This window comes from Acyrthosiphon pisum, chromosome A3, assembly GCF_005508785.2.
Source record: "Acyrthosiphon pisum isolate AL4f chromosome A3, pea_aphid_22Mar2018_4r6ur, whole genome shotgun sequence".
In the NCBI taxonomy this organism is placed as follows: Eukaryota; Metazoa; Arthropoda; class Insecta; order Hemiptera; family Aphididae; genus Acyrthosiphon; species Acyrthosiphon pisum.
In genome coordinates, this window is record NC_042496.1 from 6,869,655 (window position 1) to 6,891,454 (window position 21,800).

At 29.6% G+C, this 21,800-nt stretch overlaps 1 protein-coding gene and 1 long non-coding RNA gene across 2 annotated transcripts in view; one reads left to right on the forward strand and one right to left on the reverse strand.

Annotated features, from left to right (window-relative positions):
- Positions 1-4,051: 4,051 nt before the first annotated feature.
- LOC100162065 (rap guanine nucleotide exchange factor 4) overlaps positions 4,052-21,800 on the reverse strand; it is a 262,441-nt gene continuing 244,692 nt past the window's right edge. Inside the window, exons 6-19 of the mRNA XM_001947514.5 lie at positions 16,302-16,545; positions 13,958-14,141; positions 13,710-13,855; positions 12,757-12,901; positions 12,514-12,672; positions 12,244-12,414; positions 12,015-12,153; positions 11,719-11,959; positions 11,211-11,464; positions 10,542-10,670; positions 10,304-10,482; positions 7,820-8,049; positions 7,294-7,413; positions 4,052-6,042 (exon numbers count right to left, since the gene is read on the reverse strand). Of these exons, the coding sequence (XP_001947549.3) occupies positions 5,918-6,042; positions 7,294-7,413; positions 7,820-8,049; positions 10,304-10,482; positions 10,542-10,670; positions 11,211-11,464; positions 11,719-11,959; positions 12,015-12,153; positions 12,244-12,414; positions 12,514-12,672; positions 12,757-12,901; positions 13,710-13,855; positions 13,958-14,141; positions 16,302-16,545 (2,466 nt within the window). The 3' untranslated portion in view covers positions 4,052-5,917. The remainder of the gene's footprint in view (positions 6,043-7,293; positions 7,414-7,819; positions 8,050-10,303; positions 10,483-10,541; positions 10,671-11,210; positions 11,465-11,718; positions 11,960-12,014; positions 12,154-12,243; positions 12,415-12,513; positions 12,673-12,756; positions 12,902-13,709; positions 13,856-13,957; positions 14,142-16,301; positions 16,546-21,800) is intronic.
- On the forward strand, positions 5,936-7,543 carry LOC103310100. The gene is made up of 2 exons (XR_510939.1): positions 5,936-6,081; positions 7,194-7,543. It is a non-coding gene; the product is annotated as an uncharacterized LOC103310100 (long non-coding RNA).

The window sequence follows — 21,800 nt, forward strand, 5'->3', positions numbered from 1 at the left end:
CAGTCTATCTTATAGTCATTTTAAGTACAAATTTGGACGAAATTACATATTAAAAACCTAGGATAACTCTTTTAGTTATTTTGTTGTGATTGTATAATATTATTCGTGGGTACTTGAAACTTCTAAAGTATACTATTATATATCTATGATTTTACCACGTTTTTTTGTTGATGTATAACGCGTTATAACTTATAAGTACCTAATAGATATTATGATATGATTAATTTTGAATTTATTATAGGTACCTATTATAGGTCAATTTTTTTTTAATACCATGGATAAGTATATATATGTTTAATACATAGACTGATATACCGTCTCCGCTCAGAATCGTTTTTCTTATACAGTGATATTATATCATTGAATTCAAATTTAATACTGTCCATTATACAGTGACCCACTTCTAACCTACTGTACAGCAGAGCGACATCCACTTACCCACCTTTTTTTTTTTTTTTTTGACAATTTTAAGGAACCAGATGGTTTTTTGCAGGGAAATAATAATTTATTTGACTCAGATTGAAAAAAAAAAACGTTTGACACAAGCAATACATTCGCTTGATAATATATGTATATATATCTAACCTATATTACAAAAGAATATTTTACGTGACAAATAAAGATGCCATATATTATGCTAGGGGGGGGGGGGGAATTTCCGAATGGCTTTTGGATGTTTGGTTAGTGATTAGGGGGTTATTACAATTATTATTGAGATGGATTTGGAATATTTCTGAGTGATTAACTACTTTATTTCAACTGAAGAGGTTCATGGTCCATGGAGCTTATTATAATTTAAAACGGACAGAAGTGAATGAATAGAATGTATCACAATAATATAATTGAAATGCGTCTAAACAAATTAATTAGTTAATTGGTCAAATGCATGACTACGTAAGATACCAGAAAAACTAAAGCACAATAGTGGTGTACCTAAATTGCCTACTCATAACGCCGTTTAATCATAATATCATGTAACACAATATATTAATAAATTATGTAAAAAAGTATATAGGTACGTATTACGAATATATAATATTAGATAATTGTAAAATGGATTTAGTGACCAATGGTGGAATTCAAATGTCAAATTTCAAATTCTCGTTGATTGTGTGCACTGAGTATGCGAAGACTAAAATGTATAATAAATAAACTTGGACGAGAAAATAAGTGCGCGTCCTGCGTTTTTGAAAATGTCATGTTAGATAATACTCCTATACGATTACAGCAGAACTTAGCAGTATATCAATAACTAAATAATGAGACTTATTCGTTGTAAAATGATAAAGTTGTTAAAAAAACATCTCGTATAAATGTGCACCACAGATTTTCGTTACTGCGCATTACTAGTAAATAAATACTTTATTGTTATAAAATAATATAATATATTATAGTCGATACAGTGTCGAAGATTTCATTCGATGATGGTATAGTATACTTCACTTGAATAGTATAAGTACACATACGCATAAAATTGATAGCAGCAATGCAAACGTCAAAATGTATATAATATAATAATATTATTATTTCAATATTGACATTTCACTTTGGCTTCCGACAGCGACATCATATAGATATAATTATTGTATATGGATTTGACAGTGCTGCTGTGATAACGACGTTACATAATATTAACGTGCATACAGGGTGGTTCTACGCATTAGCCGTTAGGTGTCCTCTTGTCTGACTAGGTATACTATAATAGTAAGCATAACAATATGATAATGTATTCCAGTATTTATTATTTGTCCACACCCAGTTTCCTGATTATATAATATATAGTCATTAAAACTAAAAAAAAATAAATTATGAACACGACGTCTTGTATACCTACCAGATTCGTAAAAATAAATTGTTCGTCTTTGAAACTTTGAATTTATTCGTGAATAAATGTAATTTTGTGTTAAATGAATCGAAAACGAAAATGATTATAAACATGTGGTCCATTTATTTACGAAAATATTTAAAAAAATAAAATGTTATTGGTTGGTAAGTAACCAGCAAGACATCTAGTGTATTATCTTACTAGGTATACTATTATCATAGGTATACTATTATCACACTGTAGGTACACTAATAATAAAATGAGTCGATACGGAATTATTATTTTCTATCTACGAGACATAAACGTGGCGCGATATCCGTCGTACCAATCTCGTATACAATTTATTTCATATTATGTGGAATGATCATTGACCTTTTATATTATTGTACTATAATATTGAATACAAATGAAATACTGTTATTGACACAGTACGCTTTCGGAAGTTTTCGAAGAGTCGTGGAATATAATTATCCATTGGACAGATACTTACAGATAGGTACAATAACTCTTACTGCAACGTCATATTGTTATCGCACGTATACAATACAGTCGAATGTTAATATATATTATTTACCACAATATATTCACGTATATATTATAATATATTTATGATATAATAGAACCAAGTTGGTCATAATTGAAATATAAAACTTTATCTGTACCATAAGGTAACAAGAGCGTTGAAAAAGAGTTAGGTAAACTTCGAAAAAAGTTTATTTGCTTAGGTTGATTTTACTATCAACAAAACATTCAACGAGTACCTAACCTACCCACTATATGTGTATCTCTGTTTAATAAATGAAAAGTTATTCAGTAACCCATTATTGTACGAAGTCAATACTACTCTTATCATTTCTATATCTGACTTTTATTTAACCTTAATTCAAGCTTATTTGATAATGTATATACTATATATTATGTTTTAACAATACGTTTTCGTTATTAATTATTAAATAATAATATGTTTATTTATTATTATTTACTTAAATATGAATTTCAAGCTCTAGCCCCCCCCCCCCTTAACTGTGACTTGTTGTAACATATTATATTATGTATCCATATAAAATTGTCATGGATTTAAATGTTGAATTCGTAATACAAGTAATTCTCGGATGACTAGTCCAAAATCTTAGTATCAGTGTTTATTTTTTTAATTTCATAAGTAAACGGCTTAAAATATAATCTAATATATAAAAATCTAGTGTAACGGTGTTTGTGATCACTGGTCGCACTACTCCGAAACGGCTCAACCGATTTAATTGAAAATTATTTTTGTATATTTGACAGGTATGAGAATAGGTTGTAAAATATTTTTTACCCTCCTACCCAAACACTAAGAGGTGCAAAACGGGGATTTTGAGATTGACGGTGGAAATTTTTGTTTGATTGCTAGTTATTGGTAATAGGAGATATAATTAATAGAAATTAGGCAGTATTTATTATTAGGTTCCTATTGGTTAATCGGGCAGATGAGGTGTAATCATGCATCAAATCAAATTTTCACAAATTGCTTAATTGATATGCTGTTGCACATTGTACGCGATCCGATGTAGGCGGATTGCCTAGCAGGGAGGATGAGTTGCACACAAAAGGAGTTCATAATCACAATTTTTTTTACGGGAAACGAAGTGCTCGAGATCAGCTAGTATACTATAATACTATATACCTACGTTTAAAGTACACATAACCTAATATATTATATTAGCGATCATTATAAAATAATATATAATACCTATGTTGTATTTTCCTATTTTTACCAGACAGAAATATATTTTTTAATGTTTTCATGAATAATGGTATGTGTGTTCAGTTTATATTTTTAAATATTATTGTATTTGAAATTAAAAACAAGTAAAACTATAAATTTGTTTTTTTAACGAGTTCCTTATAGACAATATTTTTTATGTATACTAGTTTTTGCACAAGTAGGTTATAATATTCAATTGAAGGTCATGACTGCCATTTATTTTATTATCACAACTTATAAGTAAATCGTGAACAATACAAGGTGACAAGATTTTGCTAGTAATATAACTTAGGTACCTATTCACTTGAGCAGATTTTGCTTTCATCTTGAAAATATGTTATATATTCTGAGTAATCATTTTATCAACAACATTCTCAATATTATATCAATATATTTAATATTAAATGCATAGAAATTAAACTTTTATAAAATAAAAACAACTACAAAAATGTATTTTTTTTTTGTATTTTTTTTAGAACACATATATATCGTTTACATTTTAACACAAATTATATAATATAAATTATAAAGAAATATGGAACAAATTTTAAGTTTAAATAACACAATATCTAAAAAAATAGTTAATAATAATTGTAAAAAAATTCCATACTTTAGTAGTATATTATACGAAGATATACAACTATAATTTAATGCAAAATGTTGAAGGCAAAAAGTGATGGTTAGCCTAACAATGATGTAGCTGTATCAATAATTAATGTTTCTCAAAACAATTTGGATAGAAATAAGAACGTTACAAGAATGCTTATTATAAAGTGTCAAAGAGTAATCAATAATACAGAATATTAGCAAGTAGGTACCAATAGAAAAAAACAAACAGAAATGCCTATAAAATAACAAATTCTTGGTTTGTGATGAAATATTGTTTCCAACTATGAATTATACTACCTACTGTATGTCTGTATAATACCTATGTAGCTATAATAATAATAATAATAAACGAGCTTAATTTTAGATTTATAAACAATACAATGTCTTTGAGTTCATCTCATATAATATAATTACTTACAATATATAAATCACTATAACAACTATTAAAATACAAACGCCGTTTGAGAAACACATAAAAATGATCAAACAAACAAACAATGATCGGAAGATATTTGTAAGTTGGAAAAATGGACCCATAATATTATTATCACAAAAAATATCTGTAGTCAAAAAAAGTATACTACATAAAATTTAAAATAGACTAGATCTTAATGATAAGAATAAGTGTACATAAAGTCGATGCTTACAATATTTATAGATGCCTATATAATATGTATTATTATAGTCAAATTTATATTTATAATATTTAGAGTATGAAAATAATCAGTTTAACAGCGGTGCCGATGAAAAAAAAACTAATGATTCATTAGACATAACATGCTATAATAATAGTATTATATTATCCGTCGTCTAAAATAATATAATGTGTAATGTTGGTTTACATTTGTTTCTTATAAAAATCATTATTGTTGTTACTTTTTAGAAAATAATATTATAAAGTCAAGAACTCTCGACACGGCAGTAATTCGTACTGAATGTTGTCACACTCTATTCGTATATATCTAAAATAATATATTTCTATATGTTTATCAAGCTCTAAGAACCTATGGTGTTTCCGTGATACGTAATTTATTAAAGTAATATCATATTAATTTGATAATAATATTATAATCAAAAAGATTTTCTTATCGCGATTTGCAAATAAAACTTATATCAGTACCTATGTACCTATAATAATAATGTCTAATAAATAATAAATAATAATAACCGTCTCATATCTATTAAATTTCATCCGTCAATGATTATCATCGTTCTCTGATTGTCTCATATAATATTATAATATACATTTAAATTAAACGTAGATACCTTCGGGAAAGAACGGAGAAACATATTTAAAGAAAAGCAAAACAATAATGTGACGTATCTCCCTACCCTGTATAAACACGTCTAATATTTGGGTAAAAAAAAGAAAAAAGAGACACTTATATTATAATATTATTAAATCATAACAATAATATTATCGTCTGAGAGAGGAGATTCGTGCATCGATAATAATAATAAATCTTACTAACCCTATATAATAAGATAGCTTACACAAAACAAAAATTTAAAAAAAAATTGTTTTAAATTTATACGATTTAGAACAAAATATTCTAATATATATTATATAACTCCCATTGTGATATGTACCTACTGCAGCGTATACACGAATAAAATACTCAATACTCATCGAATATATACGACGCATGTGCAGTGTACTTATCGTAATATAATAATATATATTATATCATATTAGGTGTGCCTATTATGATGTCGTCGTCGTAGAAGTCGAGTGTCTAAGTTCTCCTGGGCTCTAGTTTCTGGGACATGCTCATCAACGTCCGTTCGTTGTTCACACACCTCAAACAGCTCACGTACGATTTCACGTCGGCTTCGTTTTTCGACACCGGCGGGTCCAAGACTGAAAAATGAAATTGAACGAACGACGTACGGTTTAGCGGTACGATACTATACACAATATAATATATTTACTAAATTTTATATAACAGGGCGCTTTTTACCTTTGATTTTATCGATTAACAACATCAACAAATATTAACTCTATAAATTGGCCCTCCAGGCCGTAATTATTAAAAAATAAGCAAGTATTATGTTTTTTGAGCTTTACAGATAACCAAGAAAAAAAATGGATTTTAATAATAACAATACGATCTCAATCTAATAAAATAATAATTTCTCAAAACCAAACGTATTTTATTCTGAGCACCTATTGTATTTAAAAAATATTAAATTAAAAATATTAATGATTGGAACATCTAGGTGAAACGTCTATTACATATTATAAATTATAATATATCATATTATAATATACTTTATCACATTTCTCGGTTAGACACCTTCAAGATTTTATAGGGGTTCATCATCTTGAAATAAGACGAAATTTAGCGGACATAATATTCATTTTTGACATTCTGAACGGTTTTGTTATTTGTCCTGAGATCTTAGCCCTAATAAATTTCCGTATTCCTCGTAAAAACACACGTAACTTAGATTTGTTTAAAAACCCATTCTACAAAACAAACATTGATACTAACTCATTCCTCCCTAGAGCCCTTTTTTTAGCCAATATTATCTCTGCCACACTTGATTTTTTTAATATGTCTCGTTATACCTTCAAAGCTAATACGTTAAATATACTTAATAATAATAATTTAAATAGATGAATCATCTCTAATCTTGGATCGATTTTTATACTGTATTAATATTTTTACTTACTGTTCATTTACCTATTACTTTTATTGTTGTTTTAATTATTATTAATGTTTTGGAAAATTATCCTAATTATTTTTACTTTGTTCTATTCTGTTTTATATTTTTATGACATTTCTCTTTAGTCTGTTGTATTATTGTACATTTTTATCTTTTCTGTTAAAGGACTTATCGTCCGTTGAATATATATATAAATAAATAAATAAATAATATGACACGTTGCATACTACAATAGCGCAATTTCACAGTTTTCCGTGTGATGAAAATAAACTTGTAGTTTTATTAATATTGCATTTTGACAAAATTCCGATATCTATATAGTTAATGGATTTAAATTTTTAGGAACGAAAAAAATCATGAGACATTGGATACCAATGCTGCATCTTACAAATGATGCCACTTACAGAACATTGGGTATTAATTTTTGAAAAACTTTCCTCACCCAAATGCCTGGCTCGGCAGTACCGGAGTGTCCTCATGGTTTGAGCCAACATGTGCATTTTTTCAAAGTTGACCAAACCGTTCACGTGCGTTTTGTTGCCGTCGTGGGTGAATTTCATGTCTAGAAAAAACATTATATTATATTCAATTAACTATGATAATATGATTATGTAATTGCAGTGTCGTTGTGAAAAGTATAGCTATTTGATGGTTATATTAAATTAGAGGCGTTTGGTGACTTTTTATTTGTATTTCAGCGTAAGTCTGTGGGTGGATAACGATCATGGTAAACGAAACACGTTTTTTAAACACATTATGTCAACAGTCAGATAGACTGAATACCTAATAAAAATAATACAATTTTAAAAATAACGTGTTTTGTGTGCTCCCATAATATTGTACAAGTTATGATGAACGAGGTAAATAGGCCAAGTGCTCTACTAAAATAATATTATGGTGTTTATTGTTATAAAACATTTTAGCGCTGAACAAGTTTATAGGTTTGTAACAGTATATCAGACTTCTACCTTTGATGAGCAGGGGCATGAACGGTATCATGGGAGAAGGTAATTTCCCCACGGTGATTCTATACGCCCTGTGGTTCCGACTTGGGTCGATGAGCGTCTCATATTCAGTGAACTGTTTCCGTGACTTGGACGGCAACTTGTCCCAAGTAGTCGACAGCCGACTGACAGCCACATCGCTTAGTCCCATAAGGATGGCGAAAAAAGCGTTGAAATTGTAATACTCTTTACAGCTGAAAAACCATGATTGATAAAAATTTAATTTCGCAACTTTGAGGAAGTGCAAGTAAATATTAAGTAGGTATAATAATATATTAACAGCCCACGACCTTAATAAGCCCATATCCTATTTAACACTAAAATTACTGTTGTATATACACACTATTACACTTTATTATTGAAATCTTGATAAGCTGTCTAAAATATAAGTGAAATTAAAAATTATATGATCGTATTAAGAAATATATTGTAATTGTATAGTTGCCCAGCTCTTTAGCTTTTTCTAGAAATTCTCTAAAAAACTTGCCTGGACACGTCAGACGTGACAGTAATATTATAAAAATGTAAAATTAATTCATAATATGACTTAATTTTATACTTTCCGATGTACATGTACTTAATTATATATTACAGTGGTGTGAATGTCGATGAACTTATAAATAGCTTAATTTTAAAACTCACAGTTAACATAATATTAATAAATTAATATTATTATTATAATAATTGGTGTTGTGGCCTATAAGAAGCTTTCTATTCCTACGAGATATTATATTGTTAAAACTTGGAGAAGAAAAAATATAATCAAATCGTTCAGCTATCACCCCTTGTTACAATTATTTAACAGCAGCCCGAGTGTTCACCATCTGTATAAGTTGTGGTCTTGATTGATAAACCTCGTGAGCATGTAACTCTAGTGATTAACTAATAAGATTTTGAAGGGGGTTGCAATATATAGCTTTGCCTTTTAAGACTATAATATACGGCTGTTCTACCCTCTTTACTCTAAAATATCTATGCTTCTGATCAATCCACCACACCCACCACAGATGGTCGCCAACTACGCTGATAACAAGAATAAAAATATATCAACCTAAATCCATACATACCTATCATAGGTATTTAGTATTTACTCTCAGGCTTGCGCCTTGCCTCTTAGATTTAATCTATGGCACTCAAATTCCAATATAAAAAAACAGTTAAATATTTAGTGTTAATTCTAAGACCGTAGACTAAGCTGGGCCCAGCATATTAAATCTAAACTACACAATCTAAATGATCAACTACGCTTAGGTACTCAAAAAATGTATTAATAATAAACATACTGTTAACATCAGTAACATCGCTACACTAAATCACTCATCTATAAATCCCTAACTAAGCCACGTTTGACGTACATTAATATGGTATTCAGCTATGGGAAAATGCAAAAATCAAACTTAAATAAAATTCAAACGTTTCAAAATATACCGTTCAGAAAACTATTGAATGCTTCCTTCCCCTTACTAACAACACTATACATTCTGACCTAAAATTAAAATTAGGGCTTGAAGAAACTAAAATATATTAAAAATACTTCCAAAAATTTCTTACCTCAACCAATAACAGTCTCTTTCAATTGTGGAAACCTACCCGACGTCACAATCGATAATATATTACTATAGTGTCTTAGCCTTCTTGACACCCACCCCCCCCCTTCCCGGCATTAAAATTAAACCAGATTAAATTCACTAAAAAAAACTACTGTTAAAATTATTTACAAAAGTACCATGTATGCTGTATAACATAAATTTAATTTAATCTTAAATATTTGAAATAATTAAGTTACCAATCATATGTAACTTAAAATACGTGTTTGACAGTTTGCCTGTCTACACTCGACCCCTTCGTATGTTTGAAACGTTGCCAAATATTAGTTCTACAATCGTAATCGAGTTTTGTGAACTGCTTACTTAATTCTATACAACTTAGGAATTCCCTAAGTACTAACTTTGTTAATTATTTAGAATAAATAAAGCAATACGGAGAGAAAATTTGGTTGAGTTATATTTTCAGTACTTATTTATATTTTTCATACGTAGAAAAAATTGTTATTATAAATTTAATTTCAGACACTATACTTAATACATACTGTAATATAATAAAATGCATTATTTCTTCTTGTCATAACAAATTGACATAACAATAATATAATTCAATATATTATTTTTATGCTTTCGTTAAAAAAAAGTTTTAGATTTAAACAGTAGATTGCGCTGTTATATTGCTCTACGTTAGTTATTATCAAAATAATATTTTCATACCTATATTATTTTATTTTTCATTAACTACCTAGCTTAATATATGGGATTAATTTAACCATTTGCGATATTTATGAAGATTAATTTTTGAATGTCAATAAAATTGTCAACATTAAAAGTATATTTTGATTTGCGACTGTATTTGGACATATTTTACGACAGTTAACGCGTAATTTGCTAAATTACTTACTATGTTGCCAATTTGATCATTTTCTTCAATATATTTGTTCTTTTTGATATATTTTGTGACGTACATATCTCGGTAATAACCCAATATTGGATTTCGTTGAAACGTCTGAGAAATATATCCAAATTTGCTGTGATTTGTTGGAATCGATGTCTGCCAAACGTTAAGTATATCAGTTCATACTAAACAAAACAATTAAATTAGTTGGTTTTTAATTAATTTATTATGTTTTGTTTTGCACCTCGTGGACATTCCAAAACAATTCCCAATCAAAAAGTGTCATGTGATACGCCAGTTCCTTGGTGCTCAGTGAATCAAAATCACCCGATATTTCTGCTCCTTCAGATTTTTCTTGTTCTGGCACGCACGTCTAAATTCATATATTATTCATATTAGTGTTATTTATTTCCAACGTAATATGCGAAGTTACGAGCATTGTCTAAAAGACATACTGTTACAAGGAATTATTAACGAAAAGTTAACGAAAGTAGGATCGATCGTCGATAACTTTATTAGCACTTTAAGATAATCAAATAGTTTACTGTTGTAACTTGTTGAACATAAAAAATGCAATATAAATATTTTTTTAGAAACTGAAAAGAGAGAAATCCCATATATTATTTACTGATTTTGCTATGCCATACGTTCGAACTTATTTAATTTAAATTAATTTATTAAATATTATTTTAATATTAAAATTACAGTAAAGATCATTATTATTATATTATTATGAAAAAAATATATATTTTTATTCAGTCAATATTTATATTTGTCTATTATACTGCGTATAATGTAGGTACGCTATTATATTATGCACGTAAAAAATAAGATTTTTTTATTTTTGCGGTCTGGAATTTAATATGTAAATTTCTGTAGGTACATGTCAACCAGAAAAATGTATTTAAAATACCAAGGCATCCATGTGATCTTTTGGCGTCAGAAATATGCAACTGTTTAGTGCCACAGTGGTGGGTATGGAGTGTTCGCTGTCCCTGAACGGTACCCTTTCCCCGTTTGATTTTACTTCCACTATCCTCAGATCTTGAACGGGATGTCGGAGACTGCATTTTTCGTACGCTCCCACTTTGATGGTTTCTGCCGTGGCGTTGACAGCCAGTCGCAATGTGCAAAACGTGTGATCAGCACAGTACACTCGAAATATTACTGAAATAAATATAATAAAGAACTTAGGAACATATACACTACTACTAATCGTATACAACTTTAGTTTAAATACAATATTACACGAAAAATTCACTGGATCAGTTTGAATTTTATTATTTTAAATTATACATCAGCTTTTTCTTTGAAATATTTAGGTAATGTAAAATGTGGTTAAGTTATAATATTAATAATAAACAATGTTTCGTGTTTACTTTAAACGTTAATAACTTGAATTTATAATATCATGAACTTACTGTCATCGTTTGGTCGGATGATCGGCCTATTATTTTTTGACGGATTGCTTATTGCTGAAAATAGACAAATGGGTTGACCACCTGGCGGTAACTTCCATTTTAGACCCGAAGTTTCTAATCGTTCGTCCTGATACCGTCTCAACCGAGACATAATATGGTGCATTAGGCTAGCTTCCTCTTGTAGAGCTTGACTCTTTCCACCCAACAGTTGACAATCGGCTTCCACGTCACTGGCCAGTTCCTAATAAAAATGTTTTAATGTGCAAACAATATTTACTTGGTGAAATTTAAAATACCTCGAGAAATGACATCGAGACGACGTCATCAAACACCGGATGCCTTATGGTCACCACCCATCTGTATACGAATTGTACTACTTTTCTTTTACAGTTGATGGTGTACTCTCTGTCCTGGGCTGGGTTTTCCATATGGTAAGTGAACATAAGCGTTAAGGAAGAATATCGAAATGTGTAACATTAAACAATAAGTTATATATTTTTTTGGTTTTTTATTATAAAAGGATATTATTTATTGAGTTCCGATACTAATGTTCTGGTAGGCATAAACACTATGTGTGTTAATAAGAAATCATCTAGACACGGGTCGTTCCTGGAGCCTGCGACATTCGTGGTACTTAGTCTGTGCTCTAGTAGATGTTCTAGAATTTTTTGCGGAGTTCCGGCAATAATCATGTATCTAAATTAGTTAGCATAATCATTAGTTAGTAATTCGATCGCAGGTGATAAAAAACGAAGTACGAATGTTATAGTTATGGTTTATAGTGAAACGTCGTACTTGTGTAATCGTGGAGATTTTTCTAATACCAACACGTCACTACCGAGTTCTTTCAGCCTGACGGTATTTGCTTCGATGTCCCTTACGATTTTATTATAGCTGTCTTTGTCTACACGCAGCAGATGGGTATTGTCTTCTTTGACCGTTATGGTCGCCGATCTAGATTTCAAACGAATCGACATTAACACGCAACAATATTATCATCGCGACCATCGATATAATAATATAAAAATCATGAATTACCTGGGAACGTTGTGAATCAACGCCAAACCACCGAAGTCTTCGCCTTCGTACAGCGATTCTACGATGCCTTTGGAGTACGTTTCCACGCTGACCGCGCCTTGCATAATCACGTACCACGCTTTGCCGTCGTCTCCTTGGCGGAAAACTGTGACAGAATACACAAGACCCCCCCGAGAGTTGTTACGATTGTGACTGGCAGGTATCGAACCACTGGAGGTTTGTCAACGATAGTCGCTGTATATTATGTGTTAGCTATATGCTGTGTTCGTCGTGTTTACGGTTAACTAGGTTTCCGGGCGCGAGTTACATTATTCGTGAATAATCGAAGGAGAAATCATGACCACGCCGTATTTCCAGTTGAACGGTATTATAATAATAATCGCCCGGAAGCGTTAATAGTATTATTATGTTAGTAAATCATTGTATAGTGAAAATGCGTGTCCCCTCCATGGTTCCATAGGTGAATATATATTTTGTTAATATTTGGTAAAACTTCCATGGAGAAGAGAGGCAGACTGCCCAATTTTTTTTTATGCCTTTACTAAAGTTGTTCAACGACTTATAATGCTGACATATTGAGTTACTTGAGTTATTATGGACTTACAGCAATCCAATATCTGTATTGTATACAGTTATAGTATAAGTCCGACATCGCTGAATTGAAAATGAAACAATTTTATTTTGCACGTTTCTGAGATTTGTTTGTTATTTAATTAAGATAAAACAATTATGTGCAAAATATCAACAAACGAGAAGGATATATTATATTTGAAGATGAATAACATTTATTCTTTTCTAACTATTTAATAAACATCGAACATTTTAGGGTGTTAACTGTTAACCACGATCAAATATCCGCCCCATTAACCACCTATGGCCATTGGTCACCTACTCATCGTATTATAATATAAAATATTATTGTGCTTTACGCACTAAGAGTGTGATGTACTTACGTGTATGACCGGCTTTTGGGTGAGCTTCAAACACCACAACAGACGCCAGTTCCCGTTTCACCGAGTTTGGTAGGTGAGCCAGAGCTTTCTGCTCGCTCAGCTCCTCAAATATCAGCTCCAAGTCTTCGGGCGTCCTCTCTGAGCTCCTGTCAAACAAAATACCGTATAATTGTGATTTATTCACCATAGTATGTAGATCTATAATAATATATATAAATATGATCTATATAACTATCCCGGTTACTCACGGTGATCGAAGGATCAGACGTAAATGTGCATCTGGTCCTCGGTGGACAAGTTCCTGTAACGCCTCGTCTAGGTGTTCTTCGGCCTCAGCCACGTCTTGTATGGTAGGCGTGTTTAGAGCACCTTCTCTGTCTTGCCAAAAATTGTAGAATAGACACTTGTCTTTAAACGGATGTTCCCCGGTAGCTTGATAACATAATATGATGTAGTTTTTAATAGTTTTTAATAGCTCTATTGATTCTGCATATTAATCTAATATGTTAATAGTACAATTATATTTAGGTAGGTCATATTATGCTAGGATGCTCAGATATCCTAATATATATACGAACATAGTTCGTAAACAAGCTAGTTTTCTGGTATGTTGACAGTAACTCAAAAAGAGCAAGCTACAAGTTTTATTTCCTTTTATGCGTATCATCAATAATTTTAATAATTTTACTATATTTATTTATGAATAAACGTAACTTGGATTTGATTGAAAGTAAGTAGGTAGCTTGTTATTTATTAAGTTAATATGAATAAATATCAATTAAGTTAAAAGTCAAGTTGACAAGAATTAGATGCAAAAAGTTACTAATTCATACAACTTTGAACTCTTAAATTTGTTTTTACCTAGCATTAAATATCCTTAGTATTATCCTTAGTCCTTCTTAAAAATAGCTTACAAAAATATAAAATGGTTGTAAAATTGGATCTTGTATTTGTGATATTCAGAACATTTTAACAAATGTTAACAAACTTCCAAACCTAATTATCAAGAACCTGTTTAATTGTCTATATATTATTATTTAAAAGACAATTTGTTAGAAGTAAAATACGTTTTATTGAAAATTATGGTTGTCACACTTATTTGTATTGTCGAGGATAACCTCACATTCTTGTTGTGTCATTCATATTTTATCTTATATCTAAACATCTTATAACGTATTTTACTTTTAACAAATTGTCTTTTAAATAATAATATATAGACAATTAAACAGAACCGATATCTCAATACCTGTTCGATTAAAATGTAATTTAGGTACTTAAGCATTTTAAAAAAGTCGACTGATCATCAATTTACAAGAAAAACGGCGATACTCGCTTAAAAAAAAAATAATTTGATATAGCTATAATAAGGGTCCTATTCCTTAAATAGTATGATAAACCTAAGTATTTAAGAATATTATAAGTATATAATATACAATATATAATGTATACAACATATACATAATATAATATATCACAATTCGAGTTTGAATAAACTCATCATTCAAGGAAAAAACGGGGATGTGAATGTTTCGTTAATCATCATGTTCTAGAAGAAATTGTATATAATATTATGTTATACCTATTATAATTTTGGATAGCTAAAATAAATGTTGAAAAGTAGTTTTGGTTGTTCATGTATTATAATAAGTCAGATTACTCTAATAATTGTGAATATTTGTCCAGTATTTTTATTTAAAAAATCTGAGCTTTACATACTATAATACTTATGGGCACGAAACTCGTAGCTGGCGTAAAGTTTTTGAACACAATTTCATTTATGATTGAGTCGATTCAATTTTAAGAAAGTTTCAAAAAAAAAAAAAAAAAAAAAAATGGCTATCTTGACGTATGCGCTCTACCGTGTTTTGCGACTCTACAATTATATTTAGCTTTTAACGGAAAAACTAAAAACGAAAACGAAAAAAAAACAAAAAACAACTAAAAAACGATAACAAAATATCCTAAAAACCAAAAAAAATTTCACTTATTTTTACTTTTTAATCTTTATCTTTAAAAACACTTGAAATCAGAAATTTTAAATTTTCTAATTTTTATATCAATTATAATTTTGATTTAAAATTTAAATATTATGAATAATTAATTTTAATTTTTAACTTTTAAGTGCATTTCTATATTGCGCGTTACTATTATAACTTAATAGTTAAAAGTTATATTCTGTATATAATATATATTGTTTTTGACTAACGTTTTAAAAAAAAATATTTTCCTATTGTTTCCAAATAATGTTTTTGATAATATTGTTTTTTTTTATATATATATATATATATGATAATTAATTTTAATTTGCAACTTTTAAGTGTATTTCTATATTGCACGTTACTATTATAACTTAAAAGTTATAAATTATAAGATTATAATATAAAAAAAAAAATATATATCATCAAAAACGTTATTCAAAAACAATATAGAAAAATAACGTTTTTAAAAGCGTAATAATCAAAAACGATATTTCCGCAGGTAGACCGCAATCTGGGGTTGAGCGCATACGACAAGATAGCCAAAAAAATAATAATAATAAGAACAACAACAACAAAGTAAATTATTGATATATAGTGTTATATTTTGTTTCACCATGCGATATGACTCCTTCCTCGAGCAGAGCTTGCCACATGCCAATCACGTCGTGTCTGCTGAACGAATCGTGGTCCGTGGATACTAGGTTCATCAGCCAGTCGATGAGCTCGCTGCCGGAAGCACACCTCCGGACAACGGATCGGCCACCACCGGTCTTCCGGTCCCTGAGTACGGTGTTCTGATCACTGAGCAACAGCGTGCGCAGTACCCAACCGGCTCTGGCCATCGGCATACTGGGGTTCTGCGCAAACGCAACGATTACGGTACATTACAAAAATTAGAGTGTAGATATGTGTGGATACCTCAATACAATGGTATAAGAATTATTTAACCCACCGAGCAGACTGTATCGAGCAACCGAATGAGAGTGTTTGACAAAGATATAGCTATGTAGTACCTAGATATATACAGAGTGATTCACCAAGTATGCTCACCCCTGTTTTATACTTTATAATATCAGTCGCAATTACAGTCAACTCTTAAGTAAGCGTAGACCATATTTTTAAATATTTTAATTTATTTTAGAAGTAGAAAGAGTACTGTGGTGAAATGAAAACCGTTTTAGGTATTGTACAATTGAAAAGCCAACGATTATTTTGAAAACATTGATGTATATTATAATCGAATTTCAAGTGGGTAGTTTTTTAAATTAAAAAATACAACGACTAATGAGATGTGTATGTTGTTATCCGTGATGATAATTTATGTTTAGAAGACATGATAGTACCTACTTGTGATAATTATGGAAAATTATAATTATGACAAATACGTATTTGCTTTTTATTATTTATAAAAGGGCAAACAATGTGCCTATAATAATTTGAAAAGACAGAGTTTGCAATATGTCATACAAAAATCTAAGTATTTTAAAATAAAATTTCTAAGTTCTCTAGACAATTCAAAAAATCATAATTTTAATAGACTCAAAATTACCCAAATAAAACGGGGTTAAGCATGCTTAGTGAATCACCCTGTACAGTGTACAATGTACATGATACAATTTCGTATCATTATTTTGAGTTACGACCGATGTATTTGTTTTACGCCGCCGTGACACGTTGTTTTGAACTTGTGAGAAATCTAATCTCGTTGACATTGCGTAATCGAAGGTACATAATAATATTATACTAAATAATATTACAATAGTATTTTTATTTTCGATTTTCGTATTTAGGTACCCGTGCAATGGCAATATCTTCATAACCTCATGACGCGACGCGCTATTTATTGTGCAATACAGTCGCTTAAAGGTTTTTTTGTTCACAGAATTATGCGATTAATCGATTCGTTGAAAAAATAATTGTTGTAGTAACAGTCAATATTTAAACTGCCATTGAACAATCGCACGATGCGCAGCGCCTTCCGGCATTGCGAGGAAAAATTACGGGTAATTTTACATTTTATATTTTTATCGGTAGTGCGTTCAGTGCATGAATATATTTTTTTTTATTTAAGTGCGTCGCGTCGTGTGCCTAGGACATTTTTGGAATAAAAATTTTTTTAAGTTCGTATTTTTACCCACGAGTGGTATTTAAATTTAAATAACAAACGATGCTTTTATACAAACATTCGATGCACAAATATGCATTGATACAGTAATAATTTACAGATACAATAACGGTGTTTGAAGAAAATGTTAAACGCTTCCTGAACAGAAGCATATCCTATTATCCTATGTAACATTTGATCGTTTAAACATTAATATTTAATGTATAATAATATATATTAGCTTCATTCTGCTGCAGTTTTCGTCGGTAATCAGTGACACAAACTAAATTACGTTGTCTTAAACGAAAAGAAAAAAAATCCCAATACATTTTTATTTTATCAATTTAATTTTTCTACCTATTTAATTTTTACAAATAATATTGGGTTATAAAAGTTGATTTGAAGAGAATATTAAAATAAACATAATATGTTTTATTTTAAACTCAATAGAAACTACTTGCCTGAGTACTGTTAATTGCAATCATAAAAAAATCTAACATAAAATCTATATAAGTACTTATGCACTTCAAATAGATCAAAAATAAAAACTTAAACAATTTATATACTCACAGATCATAAGTAATAATGTGAATGCGAGAAATAAAATTGTATAATAAATAATAATACAATTTTTAATCTAATTGATGATTTAGAAAATAATCAACATTTTAAATAATATTATGAAATGATTTTATTGTTTAATAAATGATCGCCAATTTTATTGTTAAATTATGAATACTGTTTTATTATAATATAGGAAAAAACAATTAATCATATAATTCAGTCTAGAAATCTAGATTCTAGAAGTAGTAACGAGTAGGTAACGACTAAAACCTGAATATTATAATACCTATTTTTCTTTCCTGCTCTTAATTTTAAATGATTATTTTCGTTTAATTATTTAACGAATAGTTATTCTGTTTTATTAATTTAAAAAAAGTTATCTTAATACATTCGTGCATATTAAATTCATTTTAATATTAATTACTATTAAAAGTTTCACTTTTAAACTTAAAATTTAATGAATTTTTCACCACATTGTATACAATATAATAAATATGTTAAAAATAACTACTAGCATTTTACTTTTACTATATAATTTTATATTCATATTATTTTTACAAGCGCAAAAAACTGTAATTTTAACCATCCACTGGCACAGTGGCACCGGATATAAAGCAGTATAGTAAGGTAAGGTAAAAAAATGTGTTTTATTTTAAAATTGTAATTTTACTAATTCAAATTACGTTGTACATTAAAAAGATTTATTCATAGAGAACGGTTTCATTCTCATTTTTTTTTTACCGCAATAAACTTTACATTTTTAATATACCTAATGTGTATGTTTTGCGCAACCACAATAAATTGAAATTACTGTTGTAAATTGGTACGTATTATAATATGTGTGAGCGTGACCTTCGAATCTACACAGAAAATGATTGAAATAGTTCTACCAACTATCAACGCATATATACCATCGTATTATTGAATTCAAATAAGCCATAACAATAACAGTAGGAAGGCAAATTGTTTGCCGGGTGAAAGGCGTAATAATATTATAAATCTATTCTAAAATCTGTAATAATAATACCAATCAACTTGTAAATAATTCGTACACGCGTTTCTATGAAATCACTAATTAAACCTACGCGCGCTATAATATATATTCATTCGGGCGTGGGCAGTAATAGTAGTTCTGATATCGATTTTAGATTCTGAGTGAAGAGATGAATATATATTATTAGATATATAATAGATATTACAATTATGTTACATAGGTGCAAATAGGGGGGGTTTAGGGGCTAGCCCTCCCAAAGGTGTCCATAGCCCCCAAGCATTTCCTACATTTTGTTTTAAGCTTATACAATATTATTAAAGTAAGGCTTTAGCCCCCCCCCCCCCCAAATCCCAAACGCTATTTGCGCTTATTATGATGTATGAAGTGTTTGTATTCATTTTGTAAATGTGAACACGTTTTATAGAAGTAAAAATATTTCAATCTTCAACTTTGAGTCAAATTTCTGGTAGCAAATTGGATCTAGTTGATGCATTATCGCATCTACCCTATATTTTTGAAAAACTATTTTTAAGAACTATTATTCCTTAGTTATTAATATTTTAATAACCGAGAAACTACTCGTTCAAATTTTGAATTAACATTTTAAATAGTACATGATCATTTTCAAAACAGTTATTTATTATAATGTACAGTATAAAAGGAGAGTTCTCATTTGAAGCACAGAAGCTTGGATCTCCCCACAGGGGTACAGGACATAACCTAACCTATAGCACAAAAATATTCTAGAATTTATTTTAAGAATTTTAAAGTTTTTTAAATTTTTAAATTTGTTTAAAAATTCCAAAAACTAGAATTTGATTGAATTCATTATTAAAGGGGAAAATGGGGATGAGGATGTTTGGTGAATCACATTGTATACTGGGACAATAGTTCTATTGCAAAAGAAATGGCACCTTGCCTATCTCAAAGAGTTTATAACTTATAAATTAAATAAATAGAGAATTTTCAATCTATAAAATTAAAAATAATAAGTTAATTTGGCGATTACAATAAGAAACAAACACAAAACTGGACGATGTTGTAGAAAAGGGTGAAACTACTTCAACAGTATTATACTTGTTGAGTTATTTTTATTTTCATAATTTTATTCATTCTTAGTGCTGCACACAAAAAAGCTTATTTTTGCATTAGAATTGTTTAAGTCGATTTATTTTACTGCAGGTATGTACTACAGTTTCCGGTATAGGTTTATTCATATCGCACAAAAGTATTATTATGTATTGCATCAATTCAGTGCATAAGGTATACTATGATTTATGACACGGTCTCTAATAGTATTTAATAAATATGAGTTTTGTGTGATAAAAGGAAACTTCCAGAAAATCAAAAAGAACACGTAAAATTCGGCCTTGTAAGTTGTTTATAACAGGTTAGTGTTTAAAAAAACGAATACAAGGAAATATCAACAAATAACACATATTATACATCAAGCTACTTAGATACCGGCAAGATACATAATGCAGTTTATTAAATAGATTGTGGCAGAATTGTATAGGTACATTTTTCGATCCAACGCGTTGTGTCGATCTTTGGCCTGAACTAAGCGCGCAAGGTTGCTATGCCACATTGATCGATGCCACGTTTAAAAATATGCCTAAGGTATATCTTAAGTCGTGATCGACGCGCAGTGTCTAACAGGGTTACAGATAAAATAATAGACAAAATAAAAAATAAAAAAATTAATCATACTAAATCAAACAGAAAAATAAATATAGAACATAAAATTTATTACAATATAAGGTCAGTACTGAGTACATAATATTATTATTGTCTCAGTTAATTCTGTTACAGCCTGAATATTACTGCACGTGGCAGCCATACGAACAAACAGGCAATCCGACGAGTTTTTCGCGGAAATACGGCGCTAAAAATAATAATGAAAAAATGCTCTTTCCGATTTTGTAGTATCACATTCGTTATACGTGCACTCGTGTGTATAGGTTTTACGTTTTTACGACGACCAAGTTATTATCGCATAGTCCTGTGCGAATTGTGTACAGGGCTTATGTAATTATGCGCCAGTTACAGTTCATCAGTTCGAGACTGATATTTCAGACCTGCGCTTGTTTATATTAATTTACTGTATATACTTCGAACGCGTAAAATAATATTGTATTCAACTCGCATGTATAATATAATATAGAAAAGTGTAGTTCTTCTATTATATCGAATAGACGAGATGACATACTGTGCTGTAATTACACTATCGGTACTAGGGTTGGAAAAAACACGTTTTAAACATGTAAAAAAAATATATAAAATATAATGGTAAATTATAGATAAGTTATAGGTAGCATCTCTCATCGCTTAACAGTCATTATGTCTTTGTGTCATTATTATTAATTCCATAGATAAAAGAAGAATGGATAGGCCATGTTAATGCATACAACGCAAGTGGTCGTGGTATTTAATGAGAAAGAGAGAAAGGC